The sequence below is a fragment of the Pongo abelii genome, chromosome 10 (assembly GCF_028885655.2).
Source record: "Pongo abelii isolate AG06213 chromosome 10, NHGRI_mPonAbe1-v2.0_pri, whole genome shotgun sequence".
Classification (NCBI taxonomy): domain Eukaryota; kingdom Metazoa; phylum Chordata; class Mammalia; order Primates; family Hominidae; genus Pongo; species Pongo abelii.
The window spans coordinates 105640258-105667760 of NC_071995.2; the positions used below are offsets into that span (position 1 = coordinate 105640258).

Genomic DNA, 27503 nt, shown 5'->3' on the forward strand with positions numbered 1-27503 from the left:
GGGGCGGGAGCGGGCCTCGGAGCGTCGCGCGTGCGCAATTGGGACACGGCCGGCTGGGGACTGCTGGGAGGGCCGGACCCTGCGAGAAACGGGTGGGCGTGTGCCTGGTGGGCGCGGGAGGGGCCCGGGCTGCACGAGCGCGCGTGCGCCTCGGAGCCGGAGCCGCGGGAGGAGGCGGGAGCTGAGGAGGCGGCGGAGGGGCGGGTCGCGTCGGGCGCCACGTCCGCAGCCAGAGGCCTCCGTCTCCACCTCCACCGCCGCCGCCACAGTCTTCCAGCTCCACATCCTGAGAGGACGCCTCCGGAGCCGCGACTGCCCGGGGTTGTGCCGGCCGCCGCTGCCGCCCAGGCCGCCTCAGCTCTCCTCGGCACCGGCCCGCTCACTCCGCCCGGCCCCTGCCCTAGCGCTGGCCGCGACCCCGGCGGTGAGTGAGTCGGGTTGCGAGGGCAGGGGCGCAGTCCCGGCTTCCTGCCCTCCTCCGTCGCCCTCTGCCGTCGGCGCCCCTGCCCCTCACCTCCCAGTGCCCGGCCTGGCTGCCCAGCGAGGCCTTGGCGAGGCCCCAGCGGGAAAGGGGGAGGGGCGGGACGAAGTTGGGGGCGGATGGAGGTTCGCTTCTGGGGCTACTCCTCCTTATACGTCGCTGACTGCCCCGCCGCGATTGGAGCTTGGGCACCCGTGGAAAGCCTCCGCCTGACTTCTTAGCATTTGGGGGTTCGGGGTTGGGGGCGGAGGAGGAAGGTAGGGGGCGTCAGCAGCCTGGGAGAGGGATGCAGCGGAGGGGCTTGGGTGCTGGGCTTCCTCGCCCTGCCAACTCCTGACCTGTTGATAAACCTCCCTTTTGGGTTCAGGCACGCAAGACTTTTTCCCAGTGGACACCCCCATAGCTCTTCCTGGGTAGGAAGGCTGTATCTCCACGCCTAACCTAAAGTAAAAGTGGGAATGGAGAGGGTGCTGGCGGCGCCCAGGGGTGACAGGGAGTGCTGGAGCACCCATCCGTGCCGTCACTGCCTCCCAGTCTAAATAAAAACTGCCTGCTCTGCACACGCAGCTTCAAGACCGACCCCCCAGCTCCCACTTCCAATCAGATCGCCTGTCCTAAACCCTTACATAGAAATTCTGGAGCCCTTCGGGATTGGGGGGGTGTGCTGGGTGTACAACGTGGAGCGGAGGGAGGAGGTGCCAAGCTCAGCGCTAGCCACGGCGCCTCCAGGGTCATTTTCTGCCTCCTGCCACGTCACTCACTCTGCTAAAGAAAAAAAAAAAAGGATTTGCTAGTGCCTAAAGGGATCAATAGGGAGAGAAGGGGCCGCCCGGAAGGGTTTAGAAACACCTAGGGAAAAGGGAAGGGTTCTTAATTTGGTTTTTGCGTCCTTGTGAACACTGTGCTAATTCCAAATGAAAATATTTCCTATATGTGATTATTTGCTGTATGCTGTTGTTTAGCCTTTGAAACTTCTGCTGGTGTGAGTGCCCTCAAGGGTTCCCCAGGAGTATCGATACCACACCAACAGGTAAACGGGCGCGCTCGTGTGTGTGTGTGTGTGTGTGTGTGTGTGTGTGTATATGTGTGTGCGCGCTCGCGCCCATGCTTAACTTTTTAAAAAGAAAGGGAGAAGTAGCCTTTGATAAACCCATATGCATCCTGTTTTGCTTTTTCCTCTTTCATTTCTTTAGTCTTTGTTAGAACAGATGTACCAGAAACCAAGTTCAGTAAAAATTTGTCCATTTATAGAAAGCATCGTTTGTAATTATAACGGTTGCTACATTAGACAAATATACAGATTTCTGTGTGTGTGCATGGGTTTGATTTTTTTTTTTTTAACTACAGGAAAATCTTTACCTTTCTTTGTTTCAGTTATTCCTTATTTGCTCTTTTTCTACTTCCGGAAGATATCTCACTGGATTATATATAAACATCTTGAGAATAGGACCTTTGTATGCTTGTTCACAAGGATGCCTCAGTGCCTAACAATGTTTGACACATAGTAGGAATGCAAATATCTGTTGAAATAATGTGAAGATGGTTTACTGGTTCTCTGGTTTAATAGAGTATTGTAATTCTGCTTAATGTTTCATTTAAGGATAACCCTTAAAAATTGCCATTTTGACACTGTCAGTTATTACTTGTCTAAGTGGGCACTTAGAAGTTTTACTGGCAGATGACCTTTTCTTTCTTGCTAGATTGAGAGCATTTCTTGTAGCCTATTTGCTGTTGATTTAATGGGCAGGGGCCATCTTTAAAAGCAGACTCTTCTCGATAGTTGGTTTAACTAGAAAAACATAAAAACAGTAAGCTGGAGTTTTCATGTACTCTGCTTGTTGGTGTATATGTTGTAAAGCTCTATATAAATATATTTTTGAATCTCTTTGCAGTTATTTGGCAAAAAAGCTAAAACATGGGAGTGAGGATGTGGTAAAGTTCTTTTAGGTAGAATATGTAGAAGAATTTAGCTAATTCATTTATAGTCGTCTTTTTCTATTATAGGGAAATTGGCACCTACTGTTGAATAACAGGTGGTTTTAAGTGGCTTTGACAATAAACTTGTGCACTGTATCTTGTAGTTAAGCTTTATATAAGCTTTATATAAAGTTAAACTTTATTTAACTTCCTTTGGTGTATAGAGGGGTGGTAACCCAGAGGAAAATTTATGTACTGTTTTCGGAATTTTTTATTATGAATAAAACTTTAAATTTATATATGAAATATTACTGAAACCCACAAACAACATTGATTCATCAAAGAAAACAAGTTTCCCAAGAAGTGTTTGTTTACTTATTTCTATTATTGGAATAAATTACCCTTTAGGGAATTGCGTTGTTAATCCTTGCTCAGTGTATTTGCCAGCTGCTAAATCTATGTGATACTATTGTACTGGGCAAGAATTATTTCTGCCCATCTCTACAATGCTTAATGTAACTGCTGATGAGTTTGTAGTCGTGATATACAGTCTACAACTAAGAAGTCTTTCATATGTCACAATTTCTTAAAAACCCACTTATAACCAGTTTAGTTGGTATTGTAATAGTTTATTCACACTTCAGGACCAAAAGGTAGAACTGATTTATGTCTGTAGAATAAGTTAAATCATTTGTACTTATCTAAAGCTATTGTCTGTCATTACTGCCTTCCTTAGAAAAGTATGTGTTGTTTTGTTTTTTTGGTAGAGACGAGGTCTTGCTGTGTTGCCCAGGCTGCTCTCAAACTCCAGGGCTCAAGCGATCCTCCTGCCTCGACCTTTCAAAGTGCTGGGATTACAGGCATAAGCCAGCATGCCCAGCCAGAAAGTATGTTTTTAATAGAAACTTGTGCATTATGAGCTCCTAGAGAGCAGATATATTTGTTTCTTGAATGATTCACTAAATGGTAAGTGCCGGAAAAGTCTATTCCCACTGGATTGTAAACTCTAGTTTAGAGTAGTACCTGTGTGTGCTTAATCACACTGAACTCCTAATTGCGTAACAGGGTGCCTGGCACATAGTAGGGCTCAAGTATATGTTGAATTAATGATTCAGTGAGTTCAGGGCAGATAGTTTGTGTAGAATTTAATAATTTTAATGTACTACTTAAGAGTAACATTTAAAAATGGTCATTTTGAATTTTTTTCTTTTTTGATATGGAGTCTTGCTCTGTCGCCCAGGCTGGAGTGCAGTGGCTCGATCTCCACTCACTGCAACATCCGCCTCCCAGGTTCAAGAGATTTTCCTGCCTCAGCCTCCCTGGTAGCTGGGATTACAGGTACCCGCCACCACACCCGCCTGATTTTTCTATTTTTAGTAGAGATGGGGTTTCACCATGTTGGCCAGGCTGGTCTCGAACTCCTGACCTCAGGTCATCTGCCTGCCTCAGCCTTTCAAAGTGCTGGGATTACAGGCCCATTTTGAAATTTTTACTGTCAGTTGATACTTGTCTCTACATATATACTCTTAAATTTTATTAGTAGATTATTTACCTTTCAAAGTTTTAGATTGGGGTCTATTTATCTTCACAGTTCCTACTATAAGAGAAACAGGTCTCCTGCAATGGTTATAATAAGCAGGATAGTAATATAAAAAGTATTTCTCTTTAGTAACGAAGTGGCAATATCCATAAAGAGGTAATATCACTAAAAGTTAGGCACATATTTGTGTGTAGGACTTTGGAATGGTTTATGTGAATGAAAAGTACAGATGACACAGTTAAGGATTTTAGCAAATACCTTTATAAGGTAACTGTTTTATGATCAAATTAGGAATTCAGGAAAAAAAAATCTCAAATACTTGTGGCTTTTTAATTAATTAAAAATTAGTAATAATTTTTATTACTCTAAGAGTTCTAGAGGAATTTTGATACTACATACTGGCTATTAAGGTGTGATGTACAAGATGCCCAAACATCAAAACAAAACTAATCTTTTTTTTTTTTGAGATGGAGTTCTGCCCTGTCACCCAGGCTGGAGTACAGTGGTGAGATCTTGGTTCACTGCAACCTCTGCCTCCTGGGTTCAAGCAATTCTCCTGCCTCAGCCTCCTGAGTAGCTAGGATTACAGGTGTGTGCCACCATGCCCGGCTAATTTTTGTATTTTTAGTAGAGATGGGGTTTCACCATGTTGGCCAGACTGGTCTCGAACCCCTGACCTCAGGTGATCCACCCGCCTTGGCCTCCCAAAGTGGTGGGATTACAGGTGTGAGCCACCATGTCCGGCCCTTGTTTTTTTTTTAAGTCACAATGAAACTAATCTTTGTGGCACTTAGGACTTTCAAGGCTTTCTAAATAGTGAATTCCTCTAGTCTAGGTAGACATATGCCTGGCATGGCAGGACTCCAGAGTTGCTACTTTCTTGTTTATTGATAATCTTATTGGTAACTACTGCTAATACATTTTAAATGCAATTGAATATTTCTATATAATAGTATCTAGCTTTTTACATTTCATACTCCTCTACAGAAATACTCCTAATTTAAGGCCAGAATGAACTCATGGTGGGCGTGGGAGTGGGAGTGTGGTTGGACTGGCAGGGAGAGCTGGTAAGTCTGAGAATATACCCGGAAGCAGCCCCAGGCGAGAGTGAAATCTCTTGAAAGTCTAGTTATCTTTTAAAAAAACACAATGCTCAAAGCACTTTTCATTTCACTTTTTACTGTGTGTGAATTTAAAAATAAAACAGTATTTTAAATTACTCTAGATTAAATGCAGGCATTATGTCTCTCCTGTGTATTCTTAAGTCCTTGGCACACCACTGCCTAAGTTTAAAAAGGTACATTTGGAAAGCATGACTCTAGCTTAGAGTTTTCTTTTTTTTAAACCCCAAATTTGGGCCATATATTGGTATGTATTTCTTCTTGTGATGCTTAAAGTATATGTGGATACTCCTCTTCGCTTCTCTTCTCCTCTCTTCTCTTCATCCTGTCCTGTCCTGTCCTGTCCTGTCCTATCGTTTGAGACAGGTTCTCGCTCTGTGGCTGAGGCTGGAGTGCAATGGCATGATCATGGCTCACTGCAGCTGCTTTAAACTCCTGGGCTTAGGCAGTTCTTCCTCTTCATCCTTCCAAATATGTGGGACTACAGGCGTGCACCACCATGCCCAGTCAATTTTTTTTTTTTTTTTTGGTGGAGACAGAGTCTCATTATGTTTTCCTGGTCTTGACTTCCTTAGCTCAAGCAGTCCTCTAACCTCAACCTTCCAAAGTGCTGGGATTACAATATTTTCTTTTTATTCTACTTATCCCACAAATACTATCTGGCAGCTTACAACAAAAACATGTACCAACAAATTGGTAAAAATATGTAAATAAGATACGCAAATTGCAAACCAGGGAGAAATAGCAATCCAAGTAGCAGTCTTGAGGAGGTGTGGAAGTGTGGAGGAAGATAGGACACAACTGTGCAGGCCACAGGAGCCTACCTAGTTGAGCTGGGATTTTAGCTGTAAGCTTCCTGGAAGCCAAAGAGAAGGAAGACATCATACCTTTGTATCTTTTAAATATAAAAATGCCTATATCTTTAAGAAAACATGCTAAATATTTGGGGGAAACAAGACATTTTCTAAATAATTACCTCTGAAGAAATTTCTAATGTGGAGTTCCGTATCAGAGCTATTAAGTGTTGTAGTGGGTAATGTCTTTAACAGTATTGTACAGTTAATATAGTAATAACCTGCATAAGGCTGTTTGTCAGGATTTCCTTACCCAAGACATAACTGTGAACAAAACTCAGTGATACCATTTTCTTAAAGCATCATGTGATTCAAGTACATTGTTTTTTAGATTATTAACTTCATCTGTGGCTAAAACTTAGAATAATTAGGATTTGATGAACTACATAATCTTTAAAAATATTTATGAATATTACTGATTTCCAAGACTTGAAAATATGTATTTTTCTTTAATTATAAAAGCAACACATTTTTATGGAAGAAAATTTATAGATGTTAATTAACTATGCATATTTCTATGTATATGTATTTGTGCATATTTCTATGTGTAGGTATAAAAATACTATATACAAATACTATATATACTATAAATACATAAATGCTATGTATACTACTTCATGCATGTGTATGTAAAATGTAAAACTTATGTATTTCTACCCCCCCGCCCCTGGCAATCTTTATTAATACTTCGGCATACTTTCTTCCAGTCTTTTTGTATGCATTTTTTAAAAAATTGGGCATGATGATATATGCCTTTTACAGTCTCTAAATATAGCATTAGCATATTTCTGTAGTATTTGATCATAAGTTATTTTCACATCTGCATAATGTATGTCTTTTGGAAGCTTATAAATTCTTGTGTTCCATGAGGCTGTACTCATTTGTTCATTTTCAGATGTGTTTTGTTTGTTTTTGCTGGCTTCTGTTTTGCTCACCTCTTAAATATGAGCTGGCCAATTAAGGCTGTCAGTCGGCTTCTCATCACTCTTTTCCTTGATCATATCACCCACTGCTCAGAGCTTCAGCTATCACTTCAAACCGCTCTTAGAACCTCAACTCTAACTCCAACTTTATGCTGAATCTCTGGCCCCTTAAATCCAATTGCCTGCTGAACAAGTGTGGATGCCCTGAAGGCATTTCAAATACAGCTTTTTCAGAAACAAGTCCTTCATCTTCTCTCAAAAGGTTTCTCTTCTGATGTTCTCTGTGTTCATCATCTCTGTCTTATACTAGAAATATGACATGAGATTCTCCCTTTCATCTCACATTAATACCCAAGTTACATTCTACTTCTTACAAAAAATTCAGGTATATGAGTGTCAACCATGCATCATTGATTAAGTCTCTGGTGATAGAGTAGTGAACAAACCAAGCGTTTGTTCTCATGGAGCTTACATTTTAATTGGGAGAGACCCAAAGTAAGCAGATTAGGTGAAAATGATAAGAAGAGTGGAGGTTGCTCATCTATTATAAGGTGGTCAGGGGACATCTTCTGATAAGGGGATATTTGCAGAAGGACCTGAGCCATGTACATATACTGGGGAAAAGGCTTCGAGGAAAGGATAAACAAGGAACTCTGTGTTACTAGACTGGAATGAACAAGAGGTAGAAAGTGGAGATGGCGGTTAAGTATCTGGCCTCAAAGGCAAAGGTATAAGGACTCCAAATTTTATTCTAAGCAAAATAGGAAGCAGTTGGAGGATTTTAAGCAGAGTATGACATGACTGGACTGAAAGAAGAACAAAGGTGGAAGCTGGGAGACCCATTCAGAGATTTTGCAGTACTACAAGTAAGAGATTATGGTGGCTTAAAAGTGGTAACAGTAGGAGGTAATGAGAAATGGTTATATTCTGGATTTATTTAGGCAACAGAATTTACCGATAATTAGATGGGAATGTAAAAAAAAGCACAATTCAAAGGTGACCCTGGTATTTTGGTCCAAAGCATTTATTTAGACATGAAAATCTGGCAGAGTTTAGACTGTCAGAAAATTCTATCTTACTGGACTACTAAAGTAGCCACATACTGTATTAATCTCTCGGTCCTTCCATCTCTTCTTGCTTCAGTTAGAGTCTTAAGGCACAGATATGACAGTATAGCTCTGCTCATGGGTTCTTATTGCCTACCCACAGAAGGATGAAGTCAATTCATATTATTTAGATTAAACTGTATATATCTTATGCTCTCATGAAGCAGAACTAATTTTTAAAAATTGTGGTCTTTTTCTTAATTACAAGATAGGTATAGAAAAATAATTGTTTTTAAGGGATACTGTATTAGAAATAAAAGGTAAGACTGTTGGTAGGGATTTATGGGGTAGGCACCAGAAAGTCCGTTTTGAAATATATGCGGTTACAGTCATAATCACACCTATTTTTAAACTCCAGTTAAAATATGTAAGATGTATGGGTATATGTAATTTCCCATATTTCTCTGTAGGGTATGGTACCTTCTGTTGATTGACCAGCCAAGTGATCTCCTGGATTTGTGTCTATGTGTATGGTATTAATATATAGTACTGAGATTACCATGATGAACAAGTTGGACAAAGGTGTCTGTCCTCTTGAAATTAATAGTCCAGCAGGGAAGTAAGTGGCTTCAAAATCATCATTTCTCAGAAGGGACACACATATTCTACCAGGAATTTCCGCATGTTTTATTTTGGAATTTGTTAAATAGTATTCTCATCTTAGGGTTAAGGCTAGAATTGTCTTTGATTTTTATTTTAACTATCCTAAACAGCAAGTATTTAATGAAGTTATTTGTCCTCTTCTATACAGTTTATGGTCAAGCTGAGATTCAAACTCAGGCACTCTGACCCCAAAGCCTTAACCACCATCCTGTATAATTTGTTATGATCTTACCATGATGATAGATCAAAGAAAACATAAATGTGAATGGTAATAAATGAACCTTTGTGGTTGGGGAGTTTTAAAATTAAGGCACATCCATCAAGAACCTCCTTTCCCAGTAATGCTGAAATTCTTACTGGTTTTTCTGTGAGAGATTACTTAGCTTTACTATTACTTTTTAAATCTTATGTTTGGGATGATGTGCTAAATTCTCAAACCAAACCAGGAAAGATTAGGTGCCATTGATAAATGACCTGAGTCAGGATTTTCATTAGAGCAATTGAAAGCTATTTATTAAACACAACATGTGCTGCTGGACTCAGCAGGGGTGCAGAGAAGTCTCATCTTAAGTAGGATTTACGTTTTAAAGTCATAAGAAGATGAATTCCATGAAGTTAAAATCACCTTTGAAAAGTCCCACTTCTCACAACCTCTGCCTCTACCACCCTCATCCAAGCCACCAACATTTTTTGGCCTGGATTATTGAAGTTGTTTCCTAATGGGACTTTCTGCCTCTGCTGTTGTTCGCCTATTGCTTGTATTCCTTACAGCAGCCAGAATGATCTTTTAAAAGATCACCTTACTCTTTTGTTCAGTGCCTTTTACTAGTTTCCCATCTCACTCAGTTAAAAGCCACTCTCCATCATCGCCTTCAAGGGCCTATGTTGATCCAGACCTCACTCTTTGACTTCCTCTCCTACTGCCCTTGATGCGACCCTGCCACACTTTACTGGCTGTTCCTTCTTGCTGATCCAGGTAAGCTCCCACATCAGGGCCTTTGCTCTTGCCATTTCTTCTTCCGCAAAGACTCTTCACCTAAATATCTTGTATCCTTACCTTCTTTGAGTGTCATCGCAGTAAAGCCTTCACAGACTATCCTATCTAAAATATCATATCCTCTCCCCATCCATCCTTGGCCGGGCGCGGTGGCTCATGCCTGTAATCCCAGCACTTTGGGAGGCCGAGGTGGGCGGATCACCTGAGGTCAGGAGTTCGAGACCAGCCTGGCCAACATGGTGAAACCCCATCTCTACTAAAAATACAAAAATTAGCCAGGCATGGTGATGCACGACTGTAGTCCCAGCTACTCGGGAGGCTGAGGCAGAAGAATCACTTGAACCTGGGAGGCAGAGTTGCAGTGAGCTGATATCGCACCACTGCACTCCAGCCTGGGCGACAGAGTGAGACTCTGTCTCAAAAAAAAAAAATTATACAAAAATAAAGTATCACACCCTCTCATCCACCCCTTTTTCTCCATAGCATATAAATACCACTGACATATAGTCCTCTCTTTGTATTTATTTATTGCCTTTCCCCATTGGAGTATCCATTTCATGATGGCAGAGATTTTTTTCCGTCTGTATTGATATTGATATATACATATATATATATTTTTGTACAGTAAATTTTGAATTCTGTTAACTGCCTCTGTTCATAAGAGCTTTAAGAACAGCAAAAAGTCATCAAAATTGATCTGTTACTGATTCAGATTGGTGGTGTCATCATTACAAGAGAGGGATGTCTTTTTTTTAAAGACTTTCTCAGATAGAACACCTTAGTATTTATTTATTAATTTTTTCAAATTTTAGGGTCAGCAGTACATGTGCAGATTCATTACGTGGGTAAAATCGTGTGTTGTGGGAGTGGGGTGTACAGATGATTTCATCACCCAGGTAATAAGCATAGTACTCAATAGACAGTTTTTTGATCCTCACTCTCTTTCCACTCACCACCTATAAGCAGGCCCTGGTGTCTCTTGTTACCTTCTTTGTGTCCATGTATACTCAGTGTTTAGCTCTCATTCATAAGTGAGAAAATGCGGTATTTGGTTTTCTGTTCCAGTGTTAACTCACTTAGGATCATGGCCCCCAGCTCCACCTGTGTTGCTGCAAAGGACATGATCTCATTCTTTTTTATGGCTACATAGTGTTCCATGATGTATATGTACCACATTTTCTTTATCCAGTCCACTGTTGATGGGCATCTAGGTTGATTCCATGTCTTTGTTATTATGAATAGTGCTGTGATGAACATAACACGTGTGTGGTAGAACGATTTATATTCCTTTGAGTTATATCCAGAAATGCGATTGCTGGGTTGAATGGTAGTTCTAAGTTCTTTTGAGAAATCTCCAAACTGTTTTCCACAGTGGCTGAACTAATTAACATTCCCATCAGCAGTGTATAAGCATTCTTTTTTCTGCAGCTTTGCCAGCGTCTGTTATATTTTGACGTTTTAATAATAGCCATTCTGTCTGGGGAACACCTTTTTTAGTTCTGGTATACTTTTTTCTTTAAGTCTATTGTGAAATAAATTACAATTAAATTAACCAGTATTCTGTAGGAGGAAACAACATTTTTGTCGGCTAACCCCCACCTTCCAGCTCTCTTTCAGTGAGTAATTTTCAGTTGTAGTTGAAGCACCACAGTAACAACATAGGAAAACTTATACTATGACTGCCACTCTTTGGTGGGTGTTTCACATAAGATTTATGTTGTCTACTGGTATAATTTAAAGTATTTATTAAATGCCGCAGTTTGAAGTAGGAGAGAAACAAGATGAAGACTAGTTGTATAGTGGGTACAAAATGTTGTTTATCTGAATAATGTTGATGAAATCACAATTTAGCATGTGATAAGAGGTAGTCTCATATGTTGAGGTTAAAATGAAATGTGTTTGTATGTTTTTTTAGGAGATCATGAATCAGACAGATAAAAATCAACAAGAAATCCCATCATACCTTAATGATGAACCACCAGAAGGTAAGTATGCATCTGTAACACTAAGAATGGAAAAATATACTGAATTAAAGTTCTGATAGTTTTTATTTTTTACTTATTTTATTTTATTTTTTTGAGACAGAGTTTTACTCTGTCAACCCAGGCTGGAGTGCAGTGGCATGATCTTGGCCCACTGCAACCTCCGCTTCCTGGGTTCAAGCAGTTCTCCTGCCTCAGCCTCCCAAGTAGCTGAGATTACAGGTACCTGCCACCACACCTGGCTAATTTTTTGTATTTTTAGTAGAGACAGGGGTTTCATCATGCTGGCCAGGGTGGTCTTGAACTCCTGACCTTAGTTGATCCACCTGCCTCGGCCTCCCAAAGTGCTGGGATTACAGGCATGAGCCACCACTCATTAAATTATATTAAATTATATTAAAGAAATATAACCTGTTTACCTTGTCAGTAAATATGTCCCCAAAATAATTGAAGATAACATTTTTAGCTTCTAATAAGAAAGCATAGATAGTGGTGAATAGGGACACAATTTTACCATACAAGGCATAATATTTTGCTGTCATTCTTCTTTTAAGACCATTTTAGAAGTATAAGTATCCTTTCATTTGTAAAGGGTGAGGATGGATACAGAGGAAGGATGGACTGTGTTTAGTTTTGATATCCTGCATACAAAATCAGCCTAATGCAAGAGGCATTAGAGATCTGTTCTTAAACTCCTATTATTCATTATATTGTAATTGGTACCTCTCCTCCTCTATTAACACATGATCTTGGGATCTGCTTCATTTGTCTTTTTAAGTCATAATTTTCTTTGAGTTTGAAAACTGTGATATCATGAATCATTTTAATTCTTCAAAAACCCTTGGAAACACACCTGAATGTCCTGAGTACATACAGAAAATGACTAGAGGCATGTTTTTGGTATAGACTGTTACTAAACTTAATCCAAATAGTGATCTCCTTGGAGAATTGCATGTTGATTACTAGGGCTGGAGGTTGTGACTCTAGGTATTATATAGTTTTTCCTAGTTCTGTTACCCATTGTCTAAAATTTTCTTCCTATATTTCTTTTATTGGTAGGCAAAAATGAAATTGCTAGGAAAATAGCAACAAAGAGTTTACACTTAAGCCATAAAGAATTCAAAAGAACTATCGGAGGTTGCAGTGAGCTAAGATCGTGCCACTGAACTTCAGCCTGGGCGACAGAGTGAGACTCCGTCTCAAAAAAAAAAAAAAAAAAAAAAAGAACTATCTGATTAGGTTTAGTTTAGTTTGGTGGAGGAGTAGCCTGGGAAATTACTAACTTAGCTCTTTTCCATGCCTTACATTTTTAGGTCTGGAACCATGGAGTTTTGAAAAGTTAGGGCTCAGTGAGAAGGTTAACAAGGACTTTGTGAGAAAGAAATCAGGAAAGGGATAAATTAAGGCCATCCAGGGGCATGATTGTCAAGGAAGAGAACAAAGCAGAATGTCTTTCTATGCCAACCACTAAACAAGAGGAATCTGCAAAGCAGATAATTTATATGGTGATAATTAAGAGTATACTGTAATAAAAGAGATCAACTGCATTAATTATTTATCTGATTTGATTAAGAACAATTATTTGTCTTCTTTAAATGCATGTGTACCAAATTTGGCATGGCAAGGTAGTTTTACTAATGAGATATTTGGCATGAGGCAGTTATCTGTTGTAGCCTCAAATCAGGATTTTGCCTTTTTTCTTAGGGCTAGTGACCTTGATTACAGAAGAATTACCAATTATGTAATCCTTTCCATCATAATTTTATAACTAATATATTCAAATGCCCATCTATATCTTAAGTCTTTTACTTCAGTTATTAAAAATTTGTATTAACTATACTTATTACTTAAGTAGTTTTCATAAAAATATTTGGTTTTTAAAATTTATAGCTATTGCTGTATCTGTATTTATGCACTATTTTGCAAAGATATTTTGACTAGTCAGTGAGATTTTCCCACTTGTGATACAATGTAAAATCTTCAGACAATGAAAAGAAAAACTATCTCAAGGTAAATTTGTGCGTTGTGCATTGGAAAGCTCAGTTTTCAGAATTTTTTATTTTCTCCATCAAATATTGTCAGTTTCCCCATGATACCTTCTCTGAGAACTTCATTCTGCTAGAATCTAATAGTTTTGGTGCTCTTAGTTGGACTTATGTACCCAGTAACTTACCCCTCTTTTTTAGAGGTAAAGCTTGAATTGTGTAAGTACCAAATATTTTTCCATGAAGTTTAGAAAAACACCAATGCTTATGTGTTGTTGCTGCTTAAATTATTAGGTTACTAGGCCGGGCGCGGTGGCTCACGCCTGTAATCCCAGCACTTTGGGAGGCCGAGGTGAGTTGATCACGAGGTCAGGAGATTGAGACCATCCTGACTAACACGGTGAAACCCTGTCTCTACTAAAAATACAAAAAATTATCCGGGTGTGGTGGCGGGCGCCTGTAATCCCAGCTACTCAGGAGGCTGAGGCAGGAAAATGGCGTGAACCCAGGAGGTGGAGCTTGCAGTGAGCCGAGATTGCGCCACTGCACTCCAGCCTGGGTGACAGAGCAAGACTCCGTCTCAAAAAAAAAAAAAAAATTATTAGGTTACTAAAGAGAAAAGACCTATGTTCATTTCAAGCTGGTGCAAATTTTTATGAAATCTTTCTGCTAGTCATTTTATTCCTAAGTTTGAGCTTACATGCTAATATATGTGGCTCTATTTAAAAAAAAAAAACCAAAGAAAATAAACTCATGACTTAGATACAGCTTAATTTTTCATATTGCTATTACCTTTTATGGGGGATATCTCTAGTTTTTAAAAACTAGATACTTAAAGCACACACTCTCTTTCATAAGAATTACTGAGGCAGTAATTTTAAGTGTTAACCATAGCTATAGTTTCTCTATCCTACTTATGTCTGAATAAAAATGATTTTTTAGGTAGATAACACGATTTTAAATGATGAATAGTTTTTAATTTTTACATAGTATTAGCTCTTTAAATACGTCAGTAAGGGAGACAGAGCAGAGACCCAAACGTATTTACTTAATAGGGGTTCTTAAACTTTTTGGTCTCAGGATGCCTTTACAATGTCAAAAATTGAGGCCCCAAAGAGCTGTGTCTTTGTCAGTATTTACTATATTAACAATAAAAACTGAGAAATTTGAATATTTTATGCATTAAAAACCCATATTAACATAATTAAAATATTTTTATGAATAGTAATTATTTCAAAACAAAAAAAATTGTGGAAATTGTGAGCAAGGTGATACTGGTTTATACATTTTAGCAAATCTCTTTAATGTTTGGATTAATGCAAGACAGCTACATTCTTGCAGCTGCTTTTGCATTCAGTCTGTTGTATTATACATCATTCTGCTTCTGGAAAACTCTGCTATAGACTCATGACAGAAAGTGAAAAGACAAATGATATTTTAATATTATTAAAATAATATGATATTTTAATAATATTATGAAAATAGTTTTTACCTTGTAGACCCCCTGAAATGGTCTTCGGCATCTGCAGTGGTCCCAGACCATACCTTGAAAACTACTGCTTTTTACAAAGAAGATTGTTTCGGTAATGATTGATTAAATCCTATCAAGGAAATGAAGGCCAAATGTAGTTATGTTTTTATTTTTTCATGTTCGTTTTAGGATGTAAAATAAAGGTTATTTGTTAACAAAACCGTAAACCAAGGAAACATTTAAAATAGGATTCTGTTTTACAAAAGTTGTCTAGTCTCTAAAGCATTTCTTCTCATAGATACTAAGACTTAGCATTGGACCAAGATATTGTAAAAACATGTACAACTATACCCCGAAGGAAGAGCTCTTCAGTGTCTTTGAATCGGTGTGGTTGGCCTTATCAAATCAACCTCCTGTTGTGAGGAAGTCTTAGGTTACTTAATGATGTGTACTGTTCTTTTAAAGACTTATGACTTATATTTGATTGTCTCATGATATTTTCTCTCATTAGGTTCAATGAAAGATCACCCACAGCAGCAGCCAGGCATGTTGTCCCGTGTGACTGGGGGTATCTTCAGTGTTACAAAGGGAGCTGTTGGTGCCACCATTGGTGGTGTGGCTTGGATTGGTGGAAAGAGTCTGGAAGTGACCAAAACAGCTGTTACAACTGTGCCTTCCATGGGAATAGGGCTGGTGAAAGGGGGTGTATCTGCTGTGGCTGGAGGTGTTACAGCTGTTGGGTCTGCTGTTGTAAACAAAGTGCCCTTAACAGGAAAGAAGAAAGACAAATCTGACTAAAATATAGAGATACACTTGCGCTCCACAGCACTATAATGCCAATGGCATTGAATTGCTAAATTATGGACTACAACCAAGTCAACTGTTTTGGACATTTATCTTCTAAACTGCTGTGTTGAAAGTATTGATGACTGGCTTTCATCTAAAAAGAAGAGACCAATACGAGCACAGTATATGAAGGTTTCTCATACTTAAGTTCCAGCTTTTTATCTGGTAAAATGTTACACTTACTCGGTTGTAACTGAAGATATGGTATGTTTGAATATTTACTATAAGTCTTTCAGTTTGACTAAAAATGTGAAAGTTGAATTTAGTAGATGATCTTCACAGTTCCATATGTATAATGTGCCAGGTAACTCACCTGCCCCTTAAGAAGGGAACCTTGAATTACATAAGCCGTACCTTTGATGTGCCTAATAGTTTCAGATGTCTTAGTTTTTTATAACCATAGTTGATTAGGCCAAGAGACATTCATTTGTTATTTAAGCTGGCAAAATTAGCAGGAATTAGAGAAGTTTAAAAAGAAAAGATTAATGGTTTTATGATAATGTTAACCATCTTTTGTTATGCCTTACAAAAGAAAACATCTTTTCTAATACCCTGAATATGTGCTGTTCTTAGAATCATCTATGGATTCTTTTAAAGTTTGTTTGTGAAATTAGTTTTCCCTCTTTAGAATCTCAGGAGTAGTGGGGTAAAGACATTTCCTGCTGTCAGTGGATAAGACAGTGCTTGTTAACTCTTTTGGCAGTAGTTAAAATCAAATTGTACACTTCTCAGCCTGGGTTCATGCTTCATCATTAATACACCTCACAGTGCCTACGGAACATTTACTTACTGGTTAGAAGGTATTTTGGAAGAGTTTCATATTAAGGAGGAACAAATAATAATTTTAAGTTCTTAAAAATTACCTAAAACACCCCAAATATAAAAAGAAGCCTTCACACCTATTCTGTCTTTAGGATGTCTTAAATTATTAGCAGTACTCCTTTTTTAAAAACACTGTAAAAGTAACCACAAGTATGTGAGGACTTACTATTTTAAATGGAATGGAATGAGCTCCATAGATTAGTTTTGAATATAAAATATATAAAAGTGCTTCAGTGATTTATATAGGCTTTAAAAACATGTTATCTTACAGTCCTTTAAAGCAGCCGTAGAGTTTGTATCATTTTTCAAGCCAATTTCAGTCAGGGATTTGAAGTGTTTGATTATGGATGATAAATGTGTCATATCTTATTAATATGTCTCATGTCTCATTCCTTCTTAGTATGATTTAGCCGGAATTCATTTTCTTTTTGTTTCATGTTTAATTTCATAAAACATTTAACAATTGGCATATATACTTGGTATTCCTGTCCACCAAGGATTATAATCCAAGTCTGGGAAAATCTTAAATTTCTTTTTACTTAAATCTGGAAATTTGTCTCCATTCTGCCAACTTTTTTTTTTTTTTTTTTTATAGTGGAGGGGAGGAAGGGGGGTGATACCTTGCAGTAAGTAAGTCAAAATAGCATGCCTGAAAATTTGAAACAGACCATTCTAACACCCAAGGCTTGTTTATAAAATACTTGAGAATTACGTTAATGTGGAATCAACAAATGCAGAAGAATATAACATAACTTTTAAAAGCTTTCATAAATACCAGCAGCAATTGTAAGCAAATTTACAAAGGTTCTTGAACCTTTCTATTATATACAAAACTGAAAAGTCATTAAGGAGTTCAACTAATCAGGAATTAAATGGTCATTTATTTCATGCAGTATGATTTAAGGTATTTCTTGGGATTCTGGTCAAATGTCATAATCAGCAAACGGGATTAAAAAAAACTCCAATAGGTGAACACTAAATAATTATTTAAATAATGGTATTGGAGAACTTGTTTCCTGCTATTTGGAAGAGATTGTTGCTTCATTGCTAGTTTGTATTTCTAACTTCTACAGTTATAGACTCCACTGTGCTTTGTGTCTGAATTTCTCAGTATAGACATTTTGTTTACTGTATGCTTGCATATTTATTTTCAACTTTGCCTGTCTTTAAAATTGCTTGAGTAAAATGGTTGTAATTAATTTCTGCTACAGAAAAGCCACCTGGTACGTTTTGTCTCATCAGGATTGTTTTAAATTCTAAACTGTAACTTTGTTCAGAGGGGCTTTTGCAATGATAGCAGAAAACCGTACAAATGTACAGTTAGTTATAGAGGTTCTTGTTGAAATGAATTTACCATCTGATGATATGTATGTACAGCTGTATACTTGAGTCTTTTTTAGTTTACTTAGAAAGACTAGCAATTTGACCTGTTAAACAGGACTAGTTCAAGTCAAGAAACTAAGGTGGTTGTATACGCCTGGAGGCATCTGTTATTCAGCTTATCCTTTTGAGTGGGTATTTGGCACAATGAGGATAAACTTACGTGACCCACTTGAATGGCTGATCTAATAATGTTGACATTATGCATTCTGTACTTAGTGAAATGTCAGATGAAAATAACTGATGAATAATTTTTTTGTATTAAAGGGATGGGAAAAGAACACATGAATTTGTTAATAAAGCACTATGATCTGCAAACGATGGAATGTTTCATAAAGATCTAAAGAAATAAAGGAAACTTTAAAACAGGGTGATCTTACCATTTTTAGTTACTTTGCAGTTCAGAAAGTGCTGTAGCCAGTTTAAAATTTTTTTGATAGTAATGTACAAACATATCTTTGGATATGTATTTTGATGCTGACACAACCATGAAATACAAATATATTTTAAGCAACCCTAATAATAAAGATTAAGAGTGTAGATTTCTAGGTTTTACCCCAACTTGCCAAATCTCTGCAAGGTGGGGCCCAGGACTGCATTTTAAGAACCTCTCTGGGTAATTCTTGTGTACAACAAAGTTTGAAAACTGATGGATTATAAAGCAGGGAGCACTTCTCTCTGTTCCAAGTAGCTGTGGAACCAACTGAGACATCTCACTGGAAAGAAATGACTGACTAAAAGGGGTGGGGAGGAGTGTAGAAAATTGATATTTACTGGGCATCTGCTTACCTGCCAGGTACTGGCCATACTTCTCATTTAATCAGCATGAGGGCCTTATGAAGGAAGTATCGTTATTCCCTTACAAATACAGAACAGGCTAACTTTCAATGTTAGTCGAATTTTCCGTATCACTTTTGAATTAGTGTAGGTCACAACTTCTCCAGCTTATGTCCAGGAACAGAAATGGGGCTACTCAGTAACTAGGCCTTTATTCTAGTGTTGACATTCAGCGCAGCCTGTATGCTTGATTGACCAGGCTGTCTGACTTGCAGCTTACCGGAAGTCTTTCACGTGACCATATCTACTTTGGTGACCACATTTTGCTACAGCAATGAGTTTAGTGTGATTTTACACAAATTGAAGAAAATCTAATTTTGTTAAAGAGCGTTTTTTCACAGAGGAAATCGAATTTGACTCTAGTGTTTTATGAAAGGATATCTCCCCCTGCTATGTTACTGATTTTGAATTTTTAAAATTCTGTTTCACAGGAAGATCTGAGTTACAATGTATGAATGAAAAAAAAAAGGCAAAGCAGAACAATTTCAGAGGTTCAAGAACCAAAAGCAATGGAATGGGCCCTAAGGGAAAATAAAGTCAGTATACTGCATAATTGATTAAGAATGTAATCTTTTCAAGTTAGAGTAAGCTACAAATGTATTTCTATAACTGAAACTACTTCTGGTTCTCTGTGGCTAGATCTGAGCACTTAAATTTTGCTGCTGTATTGACTAGTCTCCTTTTAAATTAATGGCCACAAAGTACACATGCTCACTCAAACTTTCTAATATGCCCTTTTATTGTATGTTCGCTTTCACCCTCCTCAAAATGACTCCCCGCCACCCCCGCCCCCGAGACATGGTCTTGCTGTCGCCCCGGCTGCAGCGCAGTGGTGTGAACATAGCTCACTGCAGCCTTGATCTTCTGGGCCCAAGCCATCCTCCCCGTTCACCCTCCCAAGTAGCTAGGACTAGAGGTGTGTGCCACCACACCAGGCTGATTTAAAAAATTTTTAAACATTTTTATAGAGACAGGATCTATGTTGCCCAGGCTGGTCTCAAACTCCTGGCCTCAAGTCATTCTCCTGCTTGGCTTCCCAAAGTGTTGGGATTACAGGCGTGAGCCACAGTGCCTGGCCCAGAATCACTCTATAGTGTGAACCAATTATTTCCTTTTTGCTAAACCCATTAGTCACTTCTCTATGTCTTAGTTGACCCCCTCAGTGGCTTCGTTATTATTGACCATGTCCTTGTTTCTTCCTGTGACCAACTTCTTGCTTTGACCAGTCTTTTTCCAGGCTTGGCCAACCACCCTACTCCAAATCTGCACTTTGTTTTCCCCCAGGCAGTCTAACCTAGAGCCATGGCTTTAAATAGCATAGATATGCAGATGATCCCCAAATATGTATTTTCAGTTCTGACTGAAACTCAACTCCAGACTTAGCCATTTGCCTGTTTGATATCCCTGCTAGGATGTCTAGTAGGCATCTCAAAATTGACATCTAACTACCAAGGTAACCATATCACATATAATGTCTTCCCAACTGAGACACTTCAGAGTGAAAGAGCAAGAGCGCCCCTGATACTTTATGTCAGGACAAGAAGCGTAAACTGAAAACTCTCCAAGGGTTTCCCATCACACTTCAAATGAGATTCTGCTCCTTAGATGGACCTGTGCTGCCTCTTTCCTCTTGTGCCACTCTCCCAGTCACTCAACCCTGCTCCAACTGTACTGGCTGCTATTCTTGAACAAACCTTCCTGCATGACCTTGGGTAAGTGACTTACCCTGAGTCTCCTCATCCATAGAAGAGTGAGCAATGGTACTTTTAGAATCGTAAAGCACTTTTCTATACAGAGCTCCCTATAGGAAGTGAACAGATTTGGATAGTAAGGGTACTTACATTTGCTGAAGGAGTGAAGAGTGAGGATACTGCCTGCATCTTCCATAATTTTTTCATTATACTTAAGCCATGTACAAATAATGCACAGATGTTGTCAGTCAATTGTTTGGCTGTACATTTGTTACAAAGTTCAGACTTCACAGCTGAAAGTGAGTCAGTTCTTTATCTGGGTATGTTTATCTTGGAACAAGGTTCAGAAATGGAAACTTGAAACACCACCCCTAAAATTAGTACTAACCATCACCCACTTTCCCTTACAGGCAGACCTGGATCTTCAGAAAGTTTTCCAAAAAGCTCCATTTATTTCAAATGTATATAAATTAGATAATTTTGAATTAGAACACTTTATAGAGAGGTTTTCATAAATGTCCCCGAATTTGTTGTTAGTACTTATTCCTTTTGGCCTGTCAGGTAGGGGTGACTTCTCTTATGCCAATTCATAAGTAATCCTTCCAGTTCACAAGGTTTAAACAGAAGTTAGAGCCCAGTTAATAAACCTGGACTCTGCCATTTGGCAGCTGAGTGGCCTCTCTCAGCTTCAGTTTCCTCATGTGTAAAATGAGGAAAGTAATGAATCCACATAATGTTTTATAAGAGTTATAATAATGGTCAATTCTAAGCAAACTGACCACACAAGTAGGCTCCAACTCTTCTTTTTGGATGAGTAATACTTGATTCTCAAAGACAGTAATTTATTCCAAACACATGATGAAATTTTCTCCAAAAAAAAAAAAAAGGTATAGAAGTTTGCTAATAGTTCACGTAACACTAACCTACAGAATTCAGACCACAGTAGAGTGATGTTTCATGGCTAGTAGTGAGAAAGACTGGATTTGCTTCCTAAGATGAAATGTGCTGTATGAATATAAATGTATCCATACCTTGAATTAAGGAAGCACTTGTCCATTTCTTAGAAGTGATTCACTTATAAAGTATCACACTGATATGCCATTTAATAGTACATGAGTTTTTGAAATAATGGTTTAAGGTAAAAGTTACCAACTTTATTTATTAAAATAAATATGATTTATATTTTATAATATGGCAAATGAGTCAGAATTTATCTATTTAGAGATAACTTAAATACAACCCAGAAGCTAAGCAGGTTCTTAAAATTACTGGTGTCTACAAACTGCCTCAATTTTTGTCTTTGCTAGTTAGTTTCACCCTGCACTGCTAGAAAGAAGCAACAACAGTCAGTATGTCATTCTTCAACATTTAATGGTGCCACAGGGTTAAATAATGGCCTTACTTTTTTGGCCTGAATTTTGCCAAAATTAGCTTCAAACTCTTTTTTTGATCCATTTAGATTTGCTAGATGTCCATCCTTTATTCTGTAGCCTAAGGAATTCAGTTTCCTTATCCTGTACTGTACTATCTGTGGTGTTAATTCAAGAACCATTGGCGTCTCTCTTATCTGAGCTATGGAAATTCCTTCTCTCAATAATCCTTGCATTCTCTCTTCTAAAACTGGAACAGAATAATATAAAAGGGCAGGACATTTCAAAACTAATTGCTTCAGGTCATGATCTGTGCATTTAAAAGCATTTTTAGAGAATGAAATACTATTCTGTATACTTCTTGGGCAAAGTTGAAAAAGAAATCCTTTGAGTTTGGACAGAAGCTGGAGAATTTCAAAGCTTGTGAAACCTTGCTCCTGGAGAAATTCTAGTGTTTCCTTTATAGCTGTGGGAGAATTTAACAAAATAAATGGGTTTTGGCTTAACAATTTTAGTAGCCAAACTTTCATGTTGGCCTCAGAGCCACCTACATTTAGATAACTCTCTTGGAGAATTCTTACCATTTGCTTATTCTTCTCAACAGGATTATGAAAAACATTAGATGCAGCTGTCAGAAGTCTGCTAATGACCACATTTTTTAGTCCCAACTCTTGAAAGAACTGAACATTCAGCTTCTGGTTCTCTTGGTCTTTAATAGTAAAGAAAGATTCTGGAAACTGCTCTATTAACTTAATTAACTCTTCCTCATTTTTGCAGACCAACTGCCAGAGTTTTCTCTGGGTGTTAACAGCGGTTGGACGACAGACAATTGCTTCCGGGCAGCGTTCCAAAATATTGGCTACAGCAGTCTCATCGGCACCTAGTTCTTGTAAAATATTCGCAATTTCTTCAACATAGGTTTCATCCTCTAAAAGTACCCATCCTTTTAATCTACGAATTTTTCTGATGTCAACTGAACATTTATAGAGCTTTTCCACTGTTCTTGTATTTTCTTTGCTCGACTGTCTATCAGTTGTATAGGTGAAGCATGCTAAGAAAGGTCTGTATTTTGGAGGTGATCGCATCTTTCTGAAAGAACACAGCCTGCAGGACTGGGATCTCAGCAGCAGCTTCCACAACATGGCTGCAATCCACTAGCTAGTTTCCACCGTCCTGGGACTTAAATGGACTCATTCTATCTGTAACAAAGAAAATAAAGGTTTTTAGTATAAGGGTGTTGACTTTCCAGAACACATACACTTACAAATTTGAGCTGTTGAAGTCTGGAAATAAAGTGGATTTAAATTAGACAAGAAAACTACTCATGTGGAATATTTTGAAAAATCTTCCTAAATAAGGATTGCTTGAACCCGGAAGCCCAAGGTTGCAGTGAGCTGAGATTGTGCCATTGCACTCCAGACTGGGCAACAAGAGTGAAACTCTTAAAAAAAAAAAAAAAAAACCTCCTAAATAATTGAATTGTAATACACTTCTCCACAACTTCGACATCTTATACTTCGTAAATACACTGTTGAGTTACTTCCATTTTACAGAAGAGCAGCAAGACTAAAGAGTTCGAAGGTTCACAGACCTCAAATGTTATTTTCATACAAATTCCCTTTTCCACAACTGTTTATCTTTTCTTTTAGGAGGCCTGTATTATGCACACACACACAAACATGGTTTTTTGAAATGTTTTACATTATTAAGTTGATGTTTAGCTGAAGCAGATACTTAAAGGGGGAAGAGGGGAAGGGTCATCTCTAATTTTATACATTAGAGTAAATATTTTGCTGAATAACTATCACCCAAAGTGGGCCAATTATTTTATTTTAAATGAGTTAATAAATGGATTTTTTTTTTAGAATTATATGAACAAAACTCCCTTTTATAAAACCAGAATTAGAATAAGTTGTAATTCCTGCACTTTGGGAGGCTAAGGCGGGCGGATCACCTGAGGCCAGGAGTTCGAGACCAGCTTGGCCAACATGGTGAAACCCCATCTCTACTAAAAATACAAAAATTAGCTGGGTGTGGTGGCAGGCACCCGTAATCCCTAGCTGGGTAAAATGAAAAAATGCCACATAACTGTTCCCGTGGTGCCATGGGAAATCAGGTCAGCTGTGGAATGGTGACTGTACTTTCAGAACAGTGTAATCAGCTATCCACTTGACATCTGTAGGTATCTTGAGATGGCTATACTGTGTCTGACACATTAACAGTCTTTGCCTCTGTAGGGGCAGCAAAACACCTCCATCTTCTTCGGGTCGTGACAGGACCCGAGAATTAGACATAAGATATATTAACAGGAGAAAAACATAAACTTTATTTTTTTTAACTTTATTTATTTTGAGACAGTCTCTCTCTGTTGCCAGGCTGGAATGCAGTGGCGCGATCTCGGCTCACTGCAACCTCCACCTCCCGAGTTCAAGTGATTCTCCTGCCTCAGCCTCCCGAGTAGCTGGGACTACAGGTGTGCGCCACCATGCCCAGCTAATTTTTGTATTTTTAGTAGAGATGAGGTTTCACCATGTTGGCCAGGATGGTCTCGATCTCTTGACCTCGTGATCTGCCCATCTCGGCCTCCCAAAGTGCTGGGATTGTAGGCGTGGGCCCCCACCCCTGGCCATAAACTTTATTTAATACAAGTTCACATGGCATGGGAGCCTTCATAAGGAATCAAAGACCCAAAGAAGCAGTTAGAGTCATTTATGTACTGAGTTGGACAAAAAATAGAAAGCTATGAAGAAGCAACCGAATTACATGGGGAGGTCTAAAAGATAAGTTATTTTAACAAGGACTGTGCAGAAATCTTTTGGTATCAATTTCTCATCCTTGAGGTTAAGGATGTTATTCCTTTTGGTATAGGGAGGCTGTCTTTCACATGGGAATTTTATCTGCTTTTAAGAAACAGAAAGATCTTACACCTGCTATTTTTCAGGAGCCTTTAATTCAAAATGGTCAATATGTCAAAAGTGGTATAATGAACTCCTTCACCACTATTCCTTTTGTCTCTGGTAATGAAAATACATCTGGTTTGTTTTAGTACCTGAGAGTGTTGTAAGTGTCTCAGCCTTGCCACAAAAGTGTGTAGTATGGGTCAATTTAGCCTGTTGGCAGCCTTCCGTCACTCTTTATAGGTCTGAAAGAAAAGAAGAAAGCAGCCATTTCCATCCCTGACTCTAATTTAAACGCCCTTGCCATGTATGCTGGGGACTCTTCACTTTCAGCCCTGTCTTAACTAATCCAAATAAATGATTATTCTGTTAGGAAAGTTATGTAACACCCTTTCCATTTTGGTTTCCCATTTTGGTTTAGCTCACTGTGAGCGCCTATGGAGACTAAAATAATTGTAGGCATAGCTTGTTTTACTCTTAGTGGTTCAACTAGAATTTTCTTCAGATAATTCCTAATACTGTTAGCCAAGATGAAAATATTATTTTAAAAACTTTCTAAGAAGGCCATCAACTTTAACAGGAAGGAGGAGGCGCAGCACGATGAAGCACAGGCAGATCGGGGCTGGGATCCCACTCCCCACTCCCTGTTGTGAGACCCCACAAGCTCAGGCTGCACCTCTGTACCACATGTGGGGGAGGAGGGTGGGCTGCTGCCAACCACCCACACCCAATCCTGGCTCCAGCTTATAGGGCACCCTTGGGTAAGTTAGCCTCAGATAAAACAAGACAGCAGTGATTAGAACAGCACTTCACACTAACTAGTCAATGAGTATTACCAGCAGCAATCTGTGAAATGGAAAGAACAGAATCTAAGCCTTACAGGAAAACTGTAAGGGTTAAAATGCATGTCAAATACTTTGCACAATGCCTGGTACAGAGTAAAATTTCTGGAGCTAAAAGTCTTGTAGTAGTATGACTTTAAATTGTATTTTAGACAGAAATAGATTATTTACAAAGAGAACTGAAAACCAAAAAATTTATGTATGTATGTATGTATGCATTTATTTATTTAAGAGACAGGGTCTCACTCTGTCACCCAGGCTGGACGGAGTACAGTGGTGTGATCTTGGCTCACTGCAACTTCTGCTTCCCGGGCTCAAGTGATTCTCCAGCCTCAGCCTCCTGAGTAGCTGGGACTACAGCCATGAGCCACCACACCTGGCTAATTTTTGTACTTTTTGTAGAGACAGGGTTTTGCCATGTTGCCCAGGCTGGTCTGGAACTCCTGAGCTCAAGCAGTCCACCCGCCTCGGCCTCCCAAAATGTTGGGATTACAGGTGTAAGCCACCACGCCTGGCCTAAAAAATGGATTTTAAATGCTTCTGTTTCCCAAAATAACTGCTTATAAAAGCTATGCACATTCAATGTGGAAAAGTTGCCAACTTCTGGAAAGTATAAAGAAATGGAAAAAGTCTTTCACAATCCCCACCACTGAAGATAACTGTTCATATTTTGGCATACATGATGATGTGTGACCTGAACACATCACAGTTCAGCCTGGAGTAAGCAGGAAATGCAGACAGCTGCTGTTCCCTTAGCCTCACTGTGCAGGAGCCTCTGTCAGTGGATGTGCCTTGCCATGGTCGATGTCCTTCTAATGTTTAATGATCTGTCATTCTGTATAATGTAACCCCCAACCAAGCCAACTGCAGCATCTAGTGCTTAGCCAGAGAACAGGATCTGTTCCAAACCCGAGGAACTCCTGGCTGTGCTGGACTTGCTGAAAGATAGTGTATTACTGGTCTCCTGTGTGTTACCTTCCCTACACATGGTACTTAGGTTCTGAATTCAGCCTACAAAGTGAAAATTACAAAGACTCAGAATTTTTCTTGAAAATCTCTTATGCAGACACCACACAGATGAAGCAGTTGGCTATGAACTATGACGTGTTCAGGTGAGTCTTTACCAGTTAATCTGCCTTGCTTAGTCTCTGATGAGCAAACACAGCTGACTATGAAAGTGAAAAGTGTGAATGTTGTGACTCCTATGTAATGAACACATAATACATATATATGTATCTAATTTATCTTTCTGCTTCTATTTTATTCACAGTAAGTATCTAACTGTGGTATTAAAAATGCTCTGTAAACATCTGAGTGCTTGGTATATGGGATGGATATACTGTTATTTTGTAATTCATTCCTTATATTGAGCATTTAGGCTATTTGTAATTTTTGCTATATGCTGAATAAATGTCCACATCTCATATGCTTTTCCTTTAGGATGAATTCCTAGAAATAGATTTCCTAACTGAAGAGGAGATACGTGAACACTGGGAAAGCAAAGTTGCTAAATTTCCTGTCAGGAAAAACTATCTCAGTTGACATTCTCACAGGCAGTATGAGTGATTCTCTCATCAGTTTTTATTTTGATATGTGAAAAATGATACAACACTAATTTAACTTCTTTTTATTATTTATAAGGGTGATGTTTTCATAATTAAACTATTTTGTTCACCTTTATTTCCTTTTGTGAATCAACCATTCCTGACTTGTAAAACTGCAATCGTTCTGCTTTTTAAAAATTGACTTGTATAAACTCTATGAATTAAGAAATATAATCTCATTTTTGAAAATATTTTCTTCAGCTCATTTTCAGTTGTTGATGGTATAGTTTAGCA

At 38.6% G+C, this 27503-nt stretch overlaps 2 protein-coding genes across 10 annotated transcripts in view; one reads left to right on the top strand and one right to left on the bottom strand.

Annotated features, from left to right (window-relative positions):
* On the top strand, window positions 1-27460 carry TMEM263 (transmembrane protein 263). Of its 9 annotated transcripts, none has more exons than XR_008512119.2 (5): window positions 1-92; window positions 11458-11527; window positions 15492-16030; window positions 19297-19401; window positions 22704-27460. XR_008512119.2 is itself a non-coding variant. In XM_002823689.6 (4 exons), the coding sequence occupies exons 3-4, from the start codon at window positions 11464-11466 to the stop codon at window positions 15776-15778; spliced, it is 351 nt and encodes a 116-aa protein (XP_002823735.2). In that variant the 5' UTR covers window positions 140-424; window positions 1444-1511; window positions 11458-11463; the 3' UTR covers window positions 15779-18397. The 9 variants fall into 9 exon arrangements, 6 of the variants coding, with proteins under 6 accessions (XP_009246463.1, XP_009246465.1, XP_002823735.2 ...); XR_008512120.2 differs by lacking the exon at window positions 1-92 and adding an exon at window positions 198-424; XM_002823689.6 differs by lacking the exons at window positions 1-92; window positions 19297-19401; window positions 22704-27460 and adding exons at window positions 140-424; window positions 1444-1511 and having other exon boundaries at window positions 15492-18397.
* MTERF2 (mitochondrial transcription termination factor 2) overlaps window positions 21911-27503 on the bottom strand; it is a 9538-nt gene continuing 3945 nt past the window's right edge. The window contains 1 exon segment of the mRNA NM_001133082.1: window positions 21911-23125. Within this exon segment, the coding sequence (NP_001126554.1) occupies window positions 21911-23068 (1158 nt within the window). The 5' untranslated portion in view covers window positions 23069-23125.

What these genes read in the sequence shown, in the direction of transcription:
- TMEM263 (XM_009248188.3), top strand. Translation starts at nt 11,464, where the DNA reads ATGAATCAGACAGATAAAAATCAACAAGAAATCCCATCATACCTTAAT. An exon ending in TAATGATGAACCACCAGAAG is followed by an intron (nt 11,528 to 15,491) that starts GTAAGTATGCAT and finishes TTCTCTCATTAG; the next exon opens with GTTCAATGAAAGATCACCCA.